Raw genomic sequence first — 15,040 nt, 5'->3', positions numbered from 1 at the left:
ATTGGAGTGTGGGAAAGGAATTTGGCCTTGCCCTGGGCTGAGAATGCCTACAGGCAGCCCCTACCCCTGAAACTTTATTCTTAAAGCGTTTTAACTTCGTGCTAACTTTGAGCAGTGGACGTGCGTCCCACCCTCGGTTAAGTTCAGGTTAGGTTTGGGACACTGGGATATTTTCTTTCATCCATAATCACTGGATCAAGGTCTATAAATCAAATAGTTAAGACACAAAACACAAACAAGGTCGTAATTTGTTTCTTCCTGCCCTCTGTTTTTCTTGGCAAGGAAAAACTCAAGCTTTTCCTGACTGGGGATGGGTAACGACACTGGGGGGTGATTCATTAAAGTGGCCTGAATAACTGGCCTTTTATTTCTTCTCATTCTTTCCCCTTATTGTCCCCACTCATGTAAGGAAGCACACTAAATAGAATAATTCTCCTGCTGATGAAGAACTTTCCCTTGACTCTTTGTTCACTTGAAGCTATATGTTCCCAGAATCAAAATCTTGGAGCTGGGAGGCCAGTGTGGCCAGGGGTGATGTGACGGGTATTTCTGATAGAGAAGGAAGGCCAAGAAACCCGGCTTATGGAAGCCACTGAGAACTTCATTTCTAAAATGGGTGTCCTTATACCAGTATGTTCCTCTCAACTGTGTGCCACTAATGTCAACCAATTCTAATGACAGGAGAGAGAAAAAAAAGTGGTAATGATAGAGAACATTCAGTTTAATAGTACACATAGATCATATGAGTAAGAGAAACAGCAGAATAAATTATTTTCATCTTTTACAATATATACTGCTATTGTATTTGAAATATTTTTATAAAACTTTAAAAGAAATAAATACTAAATGTTAAATTATGTACAGAAAAAGGCTGCACAATAACAGACCAAAACGCTAATGGCTATCTCAGAGTGAGGGCTTGGAGTTTATTTTAGTTTTCATCTTTATAGTTTGGTGTATTTTTTTAGTTCTTGTCACAGATTGTGTGTTACTTTTGTAATTAAAAAGAAATAATAAAATGTTATTTTATTATAGTGGGTTGGTGTGCCCCAACCTCGTGCACCTCTCTGTGGAAGTGGAACAATGTTTCCGAAGAGGTGGGCGTAGACCGACACAAGTGGGACAAGAGAGGTGGGGGGCAGATGTGACTATGACTACGGGTCAGCGTGAGGCTGTGGAAAAATACCAGTGATGCCACACCCTCAGCATGGCTCTGCTGAAGGCCACTATTAAATCACCCCTCCATTGTTTTCTTCTCCCCTCCACGTGAAATAGTCCCAGTTCCTCTCACCTGCTGTTGTAAATCTAGCTTTCTTGCCTTTTGTCATTTTTGTTACCTACCTCTGAGCCAGTTGCTAGCGCTCTCCACCATCTCTGTGGATTCCCTAGGTGACCAGCTCCTCCCACAGGGGACCCAGCCAGGAAGGGGAAAGGAAGAGGATGAATCTGTGGGTCCCTGACGTTCTAAGTTGGTGGTTCTTGTTGACTTTTGAGAAGGGGCCCAGTAAATAGCATGCCTCCCCCGTTCAGGCTCTGAATCAATTGGGAATTTGGGTAGTTAGGAGATGGATTATCTTCTGATAAGGGTATAGGTTAAGGAGTGTGCCTGACAATGTGTGCCCAACAGGCTTCCTTCTATCCTAATTAAACAGACTTTCTCACCAGTCCTAGGCAGCAGTGGACCACGGTACACTCCCCATGTGGAGGGAGAGAACCCCTCCTCCCCGCCAGGATCTTGATTCTAAGAGAACAGAAAAAGGAAGACACTGGGCGACTCAAGCCCAATTTCTCTTGATTCTCTCCCTAAGTGCAGAGGTGAAAGTCGCAAAGAGGAGCCTGGAGCCTTAACGTTAATTAATGATCTGCTACAGGAAGGAAATATCTGGAATGGGGAGAAAGCATTTTTCTCTCCAAAAGTTCTTACTATTTCTTGGATTACAGAGCACTTTGAGATTAAACAAGCTATAAATCACCATCTCAGAAAAGTACACATAAGTGCTGTACTTCACTATTAATGCTTTATATCTCACTGCCTCCCCCTTTCTTCTGGTCTCAGTACCCCCATCTTCCTCAGAGGAATTGTTCCTATTCTAGTCTATGTGAAGAGAGTGGAACTGCCAATTAATATACACCGCCTCCACAAGCTTGCGGGTGGGCCACGTGATCCAATCTGTCCAATCAGAGAGGCTCATTTCCCTGGCCCCATTGTTTCAGAAATGCACACTTGATTTAAGGCAGCCAACCAGGGAAAGAGAACTAAGGGGGGATGACAGCTTCTTTATTTAAACAATACTAAACCGGAAAGAAGTTAAGCTTGGGGTTCTCCAAAGCTGTTTTTGTCTGCCAAATGGAAAGAGTCTAAAGAATGGAGCCCAACAAAGCAGAAAGGTGCCCTGGGGCCGCTGTTGAACCGTTGAATCAAGCCATAATGAAACCTAGTCTTCTGGTCACATGAGCCACTAAATTTGCTTTTTTTTTTTTTTTCAAGCTAGTGTGAGTTAGGTTTCTGTTCTTTGCAATTTATGTGCACCCACAGAATTTGACCTCCACTTTCAAGGTTACCCAGACTATGAAGCCCAAACCTCCACTGGACATTCAGAGGCCCTACTGCTAATAGTGTCCATTATTAATTTGAAAATTGATCAAGTATTCTAAAAGATTCAGATAGAGCTGGCTACTGCATTTGGGGCAGCAATACTTGCTTCTTCATGTTGGCGCCAGCCATTTCTGCTTGTCAGCAACTTGGGAACCATACTGAAAACACAGGCTGGAAGGCACATAGCTTGATAGAAAACAAATAACATGGGTGTGTCAGAATGCAGGAAATGCTAGGAGAAAGTGACTAGCCCTCTTTTTCTTTATATATAATGAGTGAGAGTTGGAGGTGGAAAAGAGAGAAAGAGAATCCCATCCAAACCAAAGAGGAAGTATGGGCAAGTTAACCTGCAAAAAGGCATCAGAAATGTGATGGAGGGTGATGGATAAAAAAGCCACGGGCTAATAACAGCTAACATTTTAAAATCATTTACTCTAGGCAAGATGTTACACTAAACACTTTACATGCATTGTAACAATTCTAGGTTGTAGGTACTATTGTTTTTCCCATTTTACAGATGGTAAAACTGAGATTGAGAGGGGTTAGGAACTTGTTGAGAGGATCCTACAACTTGTGGAGCCAGGATTCCACAGTCAGGGCAGTCTGAATCCTGCGATTCCTAACCACCGCTTCCTCTCTATCTAAAGACCTGGGTTAGAAGCTAGCTTCTGTCACTTGCTGGTTGAATGAACTTGAGCAAATCAGCCTCTGTGAGCTTGTTGCCTCACCTGGAAAATTCAGATATTATACTAGATAACTTTTTTTTTAAAAATCTCTTTCAACTCAAAAATTTCCAAAAAAGTTATCCAAAATTTCAAAAACTTCAAAAACCCCCAACTCACCAAACTAGGATTTGTATTCCTGCCCTGAGCTTTACCCCTCAAGCCCATATAGATTGGTTTTCCCATGGATTTAGGATCAAAGGGCTTCTTTGGGTTATGTGTTCCTTTGAAATGGATTCAAAGCATAGTTTTCAAAGTGCAGGGGGAACTGGAAGGCCTTCATCCTTGCTGAGTGAATCAGCATCCCAGAGCACAGGTGACAAGTCCTGACCCATCCCTTCACTGTCTGATAAGCCCAAAGGTCACAGGTCTCATTGACCCTACTTTTCCTTCTTCCTGCCCCTTTTGTGGGTTTTCTGATAAGGTGCCCTAAGTCAGCTGTGACACTGTTTTTTCTCTCTGCAAACATAGTCCCCAGGGCACGCACTCCGCCTGTGAGCTCCCCAGCTGCTTCCAGCTCTCCCTCTGCTCACAGTCCTTTAATTGCTGCATTCCAACAAATTAGCCATGTGACAGAAGATTATTTTTAACTTCAATAGAGCAGCTCCTTCTCTTTTAATATATCATGCTTGGCCCACATTCCCTCGGTGAAAAGGGCACCATCGGCTACTTCTGAGAACTTTTAATTACTCTAATTGTTTGCAAAACTCTTAGAAGCCTTGGAAAAAAAATACATTTCTTTCTCCTTTCCCAGTTTTCCCATTTGTTATTTAATAGAAGCCAAGGCTAAGTCCAACCTGGGGACGTATCAGCTTTAACAGGTCTCCCCAAGTTCCCTCTAGCCCTTTCCCACCCGTCCTCCACAGGATGGTTTTTTAAAGTGCAAAACCACTGGGAGGAAGTAGGGAGGACAAGTTCCAGAATGATAGAGACTCCCACCCCAGTCCCACACAGAGCCCCAGAAGGTGGCAGATGGGGGTAGCTGGTGGCCCCAGGAAGACTGAGGGCTAAGCACCTCTTAGGTCTTAGGACCCTCCAAGAGGGTCCTAATGATTGAGCTTCGCACTGAGTCTGAGCCTTTCACCTTCAAGTAAACCACACAGAACAATGAGCACCCCCACGTCACTGTGTGAACCAAAGGCCCCTCTCAAAGTTTTCTGAATTGTCTAAACCCATACACTTCTCCAATGCCAGGAGACCAAGGGGGCAGCGTGGCCAAAAATGATTGCAATTGTATCACCCCTCACCACCTAGAAAGGTAGAGATAGAGTTGCATTTAGAGTCTCCCAAAATTGAGAAATGTACAATTTCTTATACCTGAGTTTTGCCAAATAATTCATACAGGTTATAATATTATGTGTATCATTCTAGCCATTTTGTATGCTATAGGTAGTTTGACACACAGTGAATTATAAAAAGATAGGTGTGTGTGTGTGTGTGTGTGTGTGTGTGCGTGTGTGCATGTACAGGTGTGGTTGTGTGTTGGTAAGAGGGAGGAGTGTTCCAGGCAATGGGACCAGCATATATGCAAGCTGTCGGGTGGGGGAAAGCATGGTGTGTTTGAGGAATTGAAAAAAGGCCAGTATGGCTGGAATCTATGGATAATAACACATTATGTGCCTCCAAAACCCACTTCCTTCAAGTTTTTTTAAACTGAGGTATATTTTACATAAAATAAAATGTCTACATTTTAGTGTACTCGTCAGTGAGTTTTGACAATCGCAAATATTCTTGTTCCTACCACTCAAATCAAGATACAAACGTCTCCATCTCTTTAGAAAGCTCCACAGCTCCTCTTACCACTCAGTGCCCCCAACCTCAGGAAGCTGCTATTCTGATTACTGTAACTACAGAGTCGGCTTGTTTGTTCTCGATTTACCAGCATGTAAATGGAATCACACAGTGTGCACCTTCTAGTGTGTACTTCTTTCTTTCTGTACCATGTTTTTGAGATTCATCTGTATTTTTTCAATAGTTCCAACCTGTGTGGTGTTTTTCTGTTGGACTTGCAGGAATAAGTGGAGGTAATAAATTCAGGCCTAACCAGAACAATTTCACTAATAATAGATACCCCAGAATGGGCTTAAGGGAACTGCTATAGACTGCAGTAATGCTATTTAGACACGACCAGGTGCTTTTGATTAAAAAGAAGTTGGCAAAATGTACATCATACATCACCCTTTGACCCAGCTACTTTGCATTTAAAAGTTTCCCTTACAGATAGATATACTCACACATGTGTGACATGTTTGTACAAGGATATGAATGACAGGATTATTTTTCACAGCCAAGGATTCGAAACAAACTAATATCCATCAATAGGGATCTGATTACATAAACCATACTGAATCCAGAAAATGGAAGGAACACTATACAGTCGTGAAAAAATGAGGAGATTCCTTACATAATGAAATGAGATGACCTCCAAAGTGAAGAAAGCAGATGCAAAACAGTGTGTGTTCATTCACTTATTTAACAAATATTTATGGAGCAGCTACAATGTGCCAGGCACCACTCTACATACTGAGAGTACAACATGACACACAATAAAATCCCTTCCCTCGTGGAGCTCCCATTCTAGTGGCTGGAGTAAGAGAAAAAAAATCAAACGAATGAAAAATATATTTGTATCGTGTGCTGTCATTAATGTAAAATAAAAGAATAAAAGGGGGGAAGAAAACATAAATGTGTTCTTTTAAATATATATAAAATACCTATGTCCGAGAAGATATACTAGAAACTGGTAGCATTGAGAAAGGGAACCGGGAAGCTAGGGGACATGGACAGAAAAACCAAGGTAACTTTATGCTTTTTGTAGCTTCTGAATTTTTAAATTATTGAATGTGTTGACTAATGCAAAATTAATGGACATAATTATATATTTTTTTTAAGTTGGAAGAAGTATTTGGCAGTATTTCCAAGCACCTGGGCCTTCGAGTTGTGGGAAACGCCCTGCCATTTTTTAATCAGGGCAGGAGGAAAGAGCTAGCTCCCAACTGTCACTCACTGCAGTCATGAACTGAAGCCATAGCATCGCTCTGGTAAAGATAAAAGAGGCACCAAGAGAACAGGAGGAAATAAAATCAGTCTTGAGTCACATATGTGTCGCGGGTATTTATAAAAGACTTAGGCAGCTCCTTCCTATATTTGAATTAATGTCAAGAGAAAATCATTTCAGGAAATGTGAGTTCCTCTCTTTAAACTTTTTGGGACCATCCCGTTCTGGTATGAATCACAGAGCCAAGTTCATTCACAGGGAACATCTGTGTGTGGGGAAGTGGAGGGATGGGAAGCATAATAAAGGGCCATCTGACACAGAACTTGGACACCTCTTCTCTTTTTTCCCATCTTCCCCGGGGTTGCCCATTTGTTTGGTTGTATGGGAAGGAAGGTCTATAAAACATTTATGGTTTATTATCTGGGTTTATTCACAGAACATGTGAAAGTGGCAATATGGAAGAGGACCCTGACTGAAATCTGCAATCTCTGTTAATGTTTGTGTTCCAGAAGCTTCCCAGAGTTGTTGGATGATGGCTCTATGATTACTAGAAGTCTCCTTGTGGCCTCTAGTCAACCAAAATGAAAAAAAAAAAATGTTTGGCTTGGAATAATAAATTTGTAATTATTTATCTTATCTCACAATAAATTACCCAAAATTCTACCATTATTTTCTTGTATTGTTATTAACTTTTAATTACTAGTTAACATAGAAATACATTATTCTGGCTTTCCCGGCCGGAACCATGGAGGCTGCACCGGAGAAGAAGAAGAAGGTCCCCGCCGTGCCCGAAACCCTCAAGAAGAAGCGCAGGAATTTCGCGGAGCTGAAGATCAAGCGCCTGAGAAAGAAGTTCGCGGAAAAGATGCTTCGAAAGGCGAGGAGGAAGCTCATCTATGAAAAAGCCAAGCACTACCACAAAGAATACAGGCAGATGTACCGGACGGAGATTCGCATGGCGAGGATGGCAAGGAAAGCCGGCAACTTCTACGTGCCTGCGGAGCCCAAGCTGGCATTTGTCATCAGGATCAGAGGCATCAACGGCGTGAGCCCAAAGGTCCGGAAGGTGTTGCAGCTGCTTCGCCTTCGCCAGATCTTCAATGGCACCTTTGTCAAGCTCAACAAGGCTTCCATTAACATGCTGAGGACTGTGGAGCCATACATCGCATGGGGGTACCCAAACCTGAAGTCCGTAAATGAATTGATCTACAAGCGTGGTTATGGCAAAATCAACAAACAGCGAATTGCCCTGACAGATAACACATTGATTGCTCGGTCTCTTGGTAAATATGGCATCATCTGCATGGAGGATCTGATTCATGAGATCTACACTGTTGGAAAACGCTTCAAAGAAGCAAACAACTTCCTGTGGCCCTTCAAATTGTCCTCTCCACGAGGTGGCATGAAGAAAAAGACCACCCACTTTGTAGAAGGGGGAGATGCTGGCAACAGGGAAGACCAGATCAACAGGCTGATTAGAAGGATGAACTGAGGTATCTACCATGGGCATTTCTGTAATCTGGTCAGTTAATAAAATAAACAGCGACTGTTTTCAAATTGAAAAAAAAAAAAAAAAAAAAAAAAAAAGAAATACATTATTCTTTTTTGAAAAAATTAGAGTTTTGCAGATAGAGTTTTGGGTCCCTTTAATAATTTCCCACAATGCTAATTTAATTACTCTGGAGTGTGGCTGGCAATAAATTATTTTATTATAGTGATTCTAATATGCAGCAATGTGTGAGAACTATTTGCCTAACTCATATAGGATTCCAATATTTTTGGAAATGTAATACCTAGAAATGATGGTATATACAGAGGTTGCCAAAAAAAAAAGTATACACATTTTAAGAAAGGAAAAAAACTGTATTAAAATTGTAATACTCAACATATACCAATAAGAAAAGATGAATACAAGTCATGTGTACACATTTTTTTGGCACCCCGGTATATATATTTAATACAAAAAATGGTTTTCTTTCTGTAAGTAAAGGGTGAGATTTGTCTTTTGATACAGATCGCATTTCAGCAAAAACACTTCAGTGAACTTTTGGGCTGTGCAAATAGAAAGCCAATACGCAATCTTAGAATGGAGTTTGGGGACAATGAAACCGTAAATTTATCGTATAAAAGTTGTCATTCTCATGGATATGCTGCACCTCTGCAGATTATTAGCATCTGACCTGAGACTGCGGATTGAGGAAAACTAATTGAAGAAGTTTCTTGGCCAGGGAGAGATGTAGCTGTAAAAGACCCTTGTGGAAGGATAAGGCTGAGACACGCAAGGACTGTCCCATCCAGTACAGTAGCCACCAACTGCATGAGATTACTTAATTTTAAATTTAAGTGAATTAAAATTAAGTCAAATTAAAAATTCAGTTTCTCAATCATAGTAGCCACATTTCAAGTGCTCAACAGTCACATATTACAAATGGCTACCATATTGAGTGCAAATATAGAAAATTTCCATCATTAAAGAAAGCTCTATGAGACATTGCTATGCTAGAAATTATTTTACGTGGTCTTATCTGGTATCTAGTTTTAAATTTTATTTCCTGAAATGTAATTACTTGCTTGATTACCCAAGCTTTCAACAAAGTTTTAAAAGATTAGTAACAGCTCACATTTATTGATCGCCTATGTAGTGGTCAGTTTTCTTGGTTGCAGACAACAGATTGCTCTCTTGCTAATTCAAGCACAAAGAGATTTGTTAAAGGGTATGGACAGCTCACAGAATCATTAGGAAAGTTAAGAAACAGACTCTAGGTTCAACATCCAGGAATGAAATTACATTTCTAAAATTACACTGTGGAACAGGTTGACAAGCAAGCCGCAGTGTCTGCCACCATCCAGAAACTTCAGAACTGCTAAGCTGCCACCACAGCTGCCAGCTCCAGAATCACATTGCCTTTGCCATAGATCAGCACCAGCAAAATGAATGCTTCACACCTGTTTCTCCCTCCACATAACTCATAGTTCTAAAGTCTCGCACAAATGGAATTGAAATCACAAACAGAACTGTAGTTGCAAGGGACTTTGAGAAATATAGTGTTCGCTTTCCAGCCTCTGCAGTCCAGGAAGCAAGCTAGAAAGAGGCTGGGATGGATTTTGAACGAACCAGTCTAAGGTATCAGCCACAACTCGCTGTCTGCCAAGTTCCATAGTTTCATAAACATGCCTGATCTCATTTCATTCTTACAAGAATTCAGTGACAAAGAGCCTACAATTACTCCCATTTGACAGTTGAGGATGCTCTAGTAACTGGTGGGACACACAGTAGGGTCTTAGTTGTGCTTTGGGAAATTAAAAGAAGGTCCTCTGTTCACTCTTGGAGAGAAGTGAAGCGGGGAAGGGACAGTGGCCTGGAGAAGCCAGGCTGGAAGATGACAACCCACGAGAATAAAGCAGCAGTCCCAAGGTGACAAAGGACAGCCAGAATGAATTTGAGAACTCAGGAGTGCTGCTGCTGTATGAATTCATGCCAGATTCCAGGGTCCTGGCTCTCTCCACAAATTCATGCTGTCCCCCATAGGAAGAACCAGAACTTACACACATAGCAAAGATGTAAGAACACTTTCCTGGTTACATTCCAACAACCCCAGTAGCCATCTGTGGCAAGAACAGAGAGCAAAAGTAAAGAAATCAGTTGGGAAGGCTTCCAGAAGGAGGTGAGTTTTTAGTTGGTTTTTAGAGGAGAGGAGAAGTGTTAGTTTATATTTGGTTGTCAGAAGGCAGAAGGTTTCAGACGAAAGATCTCACATGCCCTCATGCCAAGACTTAGAAGCTGAAAGGAGCAGCCATTGTAGCATATCAAAGCAATGTCCTTGACTGAGGATGAAAGAGGTGAGTCAGTGTTTGGGAGAAAACAATAACTAGGCTGGTTGGGAAGGGAATTGATTGCAGGATAAAATCATGCGAAATCCTTCCTATGATTATAGTTATATTAAAATATTAGTAAAATATGTATTAAAATTCAATTTGGAACAGAATGAAAATCTTGGGAAAGGGGTCCTAGAAATTTTCCAACAAACAGTCCAGGTTGATTCTCTTGATTTGCCTGTGCCAAGGTCTATTCCCTTTCCCTGCGCTGGGGCCCCTTTGCCACATCATTCTTTCCTGGAGACATTCTAGTAGGATCAAAAGATAACTATGTCAGGAAGAAGAAGAATCTCAAGAAAATGGGTCTTTGGTGCTGGGAGAGTCAGAAAAATTTCAGAAAGGGGCATCACCATCCCAGAAATGTGGTAGTATGCAGAATTCTGATTTTGCTTAAGCTTTATCAAACAATATTATTAACGAACATTTTAACAAGTCTTTCCATCTGCCAGGTTCAATGCTAAGCAACTTAATAATGCATTAAATATGAACTAGAGGCTATCCCCATTTTATAAATGAGAAAACTAGGGCTTAGAGATCCCACAGCTAAGAACTGGACTCCACAGCCCATGGATTTAACCATCCTGCAATGCTGCCCTGATTTCTTCTTCCTTATTTGTGTTTGCCTATTATTTTTCACGTTATGTTTGCTGACTTGTTGGCTCCTCACTCCTCCAAAACCTAGAAGTTTCTTAAAGTGCGAAGATCAAGTCTACTTCATCTTTTGACCCCCTTACGCTAGCACCTGACAGAGACTACCGCATCGTGAGTGCTTAATCCATGGAAGCTAGACGGAGCTTTGTGACACAACAATCATTCACTTTATACATTTATACCCAACTACCCTTGCAGATATTCAACCTCTTCCAAATAACAAGTAGATGAAGTGAGTCCTCTCATTTTACATTGTGCCATGGTCAAGGGTGAGGGTCTTGGAGCCAGTCATAGGGTTGAATCCTGCTTGAAAAACTTATTAGCTGTGTAAGCTTGTACCAATGTTAAAAGAAAAAAATGAATTTCACAATTTATAAGGGTTATCCGTGAAAAGAGAACTGCTGTTGGGGCATGAAGTAGATGGAATAGTTTATGATTCAGACACTTAAATATATAAATATTAAATGCTTACATATATACATTAAATATATACTTTATAAAAGCGGCAGGTGGGTGAGTTCTCAGGGGAGCCCATGGTCTCCCTCAGTGGAGTAGCCAGAAGCCTGCTGACCCGCTTAGTCCCCTCCTATTCAAAAAGACCAAGCAGCAAAACGGGGACTTGTGGTTAAATGTTAACTTGTGTTTATTTCTCTACAACTGCCTGCTGTTTAATTTGGCCAACCCAGTAAAGATTCTTTCCTAAGCCTGTGTGTAATTTCTAAACACCAGACCTACGACATTTACACACATGCTAAAAATTTATAGAGTGGGAGAGTTCTCCTTTTTCTCCATCAGCAAATTGAATAAATACCAACATCCTTCTCTCCTCCCCCCAAAAAGTATTCTTTGATCTACACTAAAGATAAATGGGTAATAATTCATCCTGATCAGCTAAGGGTTGTAAAGCAGATTCTTTGATAAGCCAATTAATTTCAGAGGGCGCTGGGGCTTGTTTCTTCCTGATGCTGACTTAGATTCTTAAAGCCATAGAATTTTAGAGCCGGTAAAAGACCTTTTATGATTTCTCATCAAAAAGTCTGATTTTAATGAATAAGAAAACTGAGCTCCAGAGAAGTAAAAGGCAGTTTAGACTCATGTAGAGATGTTAATAAAGAACTTACAGGAAATGTTTTGTTACAACAATTCCTACAGCATTTTAAGCTTTCTGTGGTATTGCTTTTTGTTTCCTTTGTAATCTGGTGACCCAAGTACAGTGTTTGGGCCTGGAATTGGCAATCTGTGGACACAAGCCTCAGCTTTGTTAACGTCAGAAATATTTGAGAATCACTGCTGCCCCCTGCTGGAAATTTAGAATCTCACAGGCTCTCAAGGTTCTATGGAACTTTTTTTTAACAGTCAAAACAATTATAAAAGTAATGTTTTCTTAGGTTAAAAAGTTTAAACAGCATAAAAGGGAATACAGAGAAAAGCATAATTTTTCCCCTTTAAATCATACTTCCCGGTGATAACTGTTGTTAACTTTTTGAACATTCTTCCAGTTTTTTCTACTTATGTACATATGTATATGTCTATGTCTATGTATATATTTTTTTATACACAAATAGGACAATTCTATATGCACTGTTTTGTAACTTGTTTTTCTCTTTTTTCTTTATTTCTCTTTTTTCTTATTGATTTTGAATAAGTAATACATTCAAAAGCTTTCTTTCTTTTTTTTTTTTTTGGAAATATGTCTTGAACATCTTTTCAAAGCAGTCTGTATTTACAAATCTTGTTCCTTTTGATGTGATGGATACTATTGCATTGCTTGGGTGTATCATAAATTATTCATCCAGTCCTCCTTTGAGGGACTGAAATGTAAATCTATAGAAGAGTAGGGACTTAATTTATTATTTTGTTATTGGTACTCCCTGCTGTGTCTAGTAAACAGGCATAACTTGTTCTATGGCACTTCCCTTTATTGCTCTTCACAGATGCTGTATTTTTTACAAACTGAAGGCAAGACCTTCCATAAGCAAAAGGATTACGACTCTCTTCATTGCAATACTCATTGCAATGCTTCATTGCAATACTTATTTGCAGTGGTCTGAAACCGAACCCGCAATATCTCTGAACTATGCCTGTCATGCTTAATAAAATGTTTACTGAATGAACGGACATTTTCCTAGTTTCAAATATTTCTCTGTTTCAAAAACGCTGCCTTGAATATCTTTGTGCCTGTATTTTGGGGCATAGGATAAAGTCTAGGAAGAAGTGTAGGTTCAAAGGCATGTGAATTTTGTTTTGATTAAGTTCTGCCAAATTGGTACTTTTGAAGAAGAATGGACCCAGATGCTGTTGTTTTTTTCAATTTTTATTGTTCCCATAGCTGACTGGGCATCAAAACCAGAATCTCGCAGAGTTCATTTAAAATAGCTCCTCTCTGCACATCTCTTCTCTGTTCTGATTCAATAGGAGGGAGGGGGAATCTGCATGCCCACCCCTGCGATTCCCATTCACTCTCCGGTCTGGATATGGCCACTTAATCTACCTATTTCTTGCTACACTGCAGCAAATGGGAATGTGCTCCTAAATCCTAACCTTGATGTGGTCACTCATTTGTTATTCACCCGATGCTTATCAAGTGCCTACTATGCATGCTCTCTCCCCCAGAGGCAAGATTGTACTGAAGGAGAGGTATGGATTTCACCACTCCTGTAGATGGTATGGTGCTGGGGGCGAGTGGGTGAATTTGTTGGTGTGCATGTGTTGGCCAGTAGCTGGGGGTTGGGGAGGGAGCCATGTGTGGGTGTAACTCAGGAATCCTGCAGCACTACAGTGGCAGGAATTTTAAAAAGACCCAGCCCTGCCCTCCATGACGTGTATATGTGTCCAACAAACAAGGAGCCAGCACAATTGTAGGTCTTCTTAAGCAACTGCTACTGGGGGTTGCCACAAGCCAACATGTGGGGCGCAGCACAGTCCTTTCCTTCTGGACCTTAGTAATCCAGGTAAAATATGAAGTAAATGAAACCCACGTGGGAAATGTGCCATGGACAGCCAACAGATCACAATCGTAAAAACAGACGACAGAGTTCTCTCGTCATTCATGACCCACCCAGATGTCACATTCTCTGGCAGTTCCACCCCCAAAGCAGGTGGTGTTTCCATGTATTCCACAGCACTTGAAATATAACAACAGAAAAAACAGAACACACACAAAAAAAACTACTGCTGCTCCCTGAGGCTTATTATGTCAGAGTCTCTAGCCACTTTACTGCATGACCCCATTTTATTCTTCCAACATTGCAGGGAACTCAGAGAAGTTAAATAACTATTAAAAAACACACACAATTTGTTTAGTAGAGTTGCACATTCCAACAAAATAATTTTGAAAAATTGTGTATACCTAGAAAAAGACACACACATCTATGGCCACATAATTTATAACAAAGAGTGGAAGACAATCTTTTTAATAAACGGTACTGTGATAGCTGGATACCCCTATGGGGAAAAATGAAATTGGACCCTACTTCATGCCATATACAAACATCAACTCCAGATGATTAAAAGAGTTAAATGTAAAATACACGCGCACACATGCACGCACATACACACACACACACACACACACACAGGCAAAAATCTACAGCTTTTTAGGAGATAATATATGAAAATATCTTTATGGCTTATGAATAGGAAAGGATTTATTAGACAAGCCTTTAACACCACTCACAATAAAGGAAAAGAATAATAGATTCAATTATACTAAAGTTGCACACTTTGGTTCATAAACATACTCCATAAAGAGTATAATGGATAAACCACAGAGTGAGAGAAGATATTTGCAACAAATATAAATAACCATACGCTCATCAGATTGTTGCAATATTAGGCTAACGCAGCAGTGTTAAATAGTACAAATACTTTGGAAAACAGTTTGGCATTGTTTTGTACGTGTGTTATATTTCACAATAAAAAGGAAAAGAAACCACCGCCTAATAATGTGTATCCCCTTGTACATTTTAAAGTTGACATCTAAAAGTTTTCACCTGATAGTAGTCCTTCCCTATCTGCAGGGGTTACATTCCAAGATTTCCAGTGGAGGAAATCTGAAACGGTGGATAATACCAAACCCATGGACAGCCAACAGATCAAATATATATACTATGTTTTCTATATGTACCTACCTATGATAAAGTTTAATTTATAAATTAGACACAGTAAGATATTAACAATAATAAAAATAGAATAATT

General features: G+C 40.3%; 2 protein-coding genes across 2 annotated transcripts in view; one reads left to right on the top strand and one right to left on the bottom strand.

Annotated features, from left to right (window-relative positions):
* Positions 1-15,040, bottom strand: part of NIP7 (nucleolar pre-rRNA processing protein NIP7) — a 60,809-nt gene that overhangs the window by 6,673 nt on the left and 39,096 nt on the right. The window lies entirely within an intron of this gene.
* LOC308489594 (large ribosomal subunit protein uL30-like) lies at positions 7,053-7,808 on the top strand (the record flags this gene model as incomplete). Its single annotated transcript, XM_081030926.1, has 1 exon — positions 7,053-7,808. The coding sequence occupies exon 1, from the start codon at positions 7,062-7,064 to the stop codon at positions 7,806-7,808; it is 747 nt and encodes a 248-aa protein (XP_080887052.1). The 5' UTR covers positions 7,053-7,061.

This window comes from Rhinolophus hipposideros (assembly GCF_964194185.1).
Source record: "Rhinolophus hipposideros genome assembly, chromosome: 21".
In the NCBI taxonomy this organism is placed as follows: Eukaryota; Metazoa; Chordata; class Mammalia; order Chiroptera; family Rhinolophidae; genus Rhinolophus; species Rhinolophus hipposideros.
Note: the sequence above shows the minus strand (reverse complement) of the source record. Positions and strands in the feature narration are given on the sequence as shown.